Here is a 919-nt window from a genome sequence, read left to right on the forward strand (position 1 = left end):
CGAATTTGGGATGAAGCTATCGTGGACAAACTGGTATTGCATCTTGAAAATTTTGTTACATTGCAGGGAGAAAAATGGTATAATACCTTACAAGCTATGCATGAGGATGCAGAGGAGATACCAGGATGGGTAGATGCAGTGAAGTTGTGTCAGGTAAGTCATAACAATTTATTTAATTACTTACCATCAATATTTGAAATAAGGCAAGAAGAACATCAACAGCTGCAAAGACATTATTCAGAATATTACAAGATATCCTTGATTTTTATATTGTAAGAACAATTGACCTAAATGCACATATTCATTCATCAAACACCTATGACAGGAAGTAAGTAAAAAGATGTTAGAGGAGACCCCTCGTGACCTCATTGTTTACGCGTACGTTTTGTTTGTGCTTTTCGGACCGCATTTCTCCTTTTCTTTCATCCATACTTTTGCCTCCGTTATTTACCAGTCTTTACTCAAGCCACCGTTTTTCGTATATATAAACCCGAACTTTATTTCCTCTCACCTCAGTCGTCATCACATCGTGTCTGACTCTGAGGTGAGATCATTTCTACTTACATTTACTTATCTGAGACTTACGCTACCTTCTACTATAGTTCCGTACGTCTACAGGTAGCTACCCAATACAGTCGTCATCACATCGTGTCTGACTCTGAGTTCCGTACGTCTACAGGTTATGGGCCCCGTTGCGCTCTAATAAACGGAACTACAGACACCGCTTGCTACTTGCTTTACTACCCCACTTGCGACTCGTAAAGCTCAATTTCTGTCCCCACATACATTCCCATAAAAATGTCGTCGAACGCCAACCCACCTATCTTCTCGGACACAGAAAAATTCGACGGCACAAACTTTGCCACCTTCGAAACCCTCATTACAGTTGCGGCCAGCAGCCGAGGCGTTCTAGGCTACT

General features: G+C 41.5%; 1 protein-coding gene across 1 annotated transcript; it reads left to right on the top strand.

Annotated features, from left to right (window-relative positions):
- Positions 1–96: 96 nt before the first annotated feature.
- LACBIDRAFT_318644 (uncharacterized protein) lies at positions 97–656 on the top strand (the record flags this gene model as incomplete). The annotated part of the gene is made up of 4 exons (XM_001879570.1): positions 97–153; positions 204–272; positions 326–544; positions 603–656. The coding sequence occupies 4 exons, from the start codon at positions 97–99 to the stop codon at positions 654–656; spliced, it is 399 nt and encodes a 132-aa protein (XP_001879605.1).
- Positions 657–919: the final 263 nt, after the last annotated feature.

Source organism: Laccaria bicolor, genomic scaffold, assembly GCF_000143565.1.
Source record: "Laccaria bicolor S238N-H82 LACBIscaffold_9 genomic scaffold, whole genome shotgun sequence".
NCBI classification, from domain to species: Eukaryota; Fungi; Basidiomycota; class Agaricomycetes; order Agaricales; family Hydnangiaceae; genus Laccaria; species Laccaria bicolor.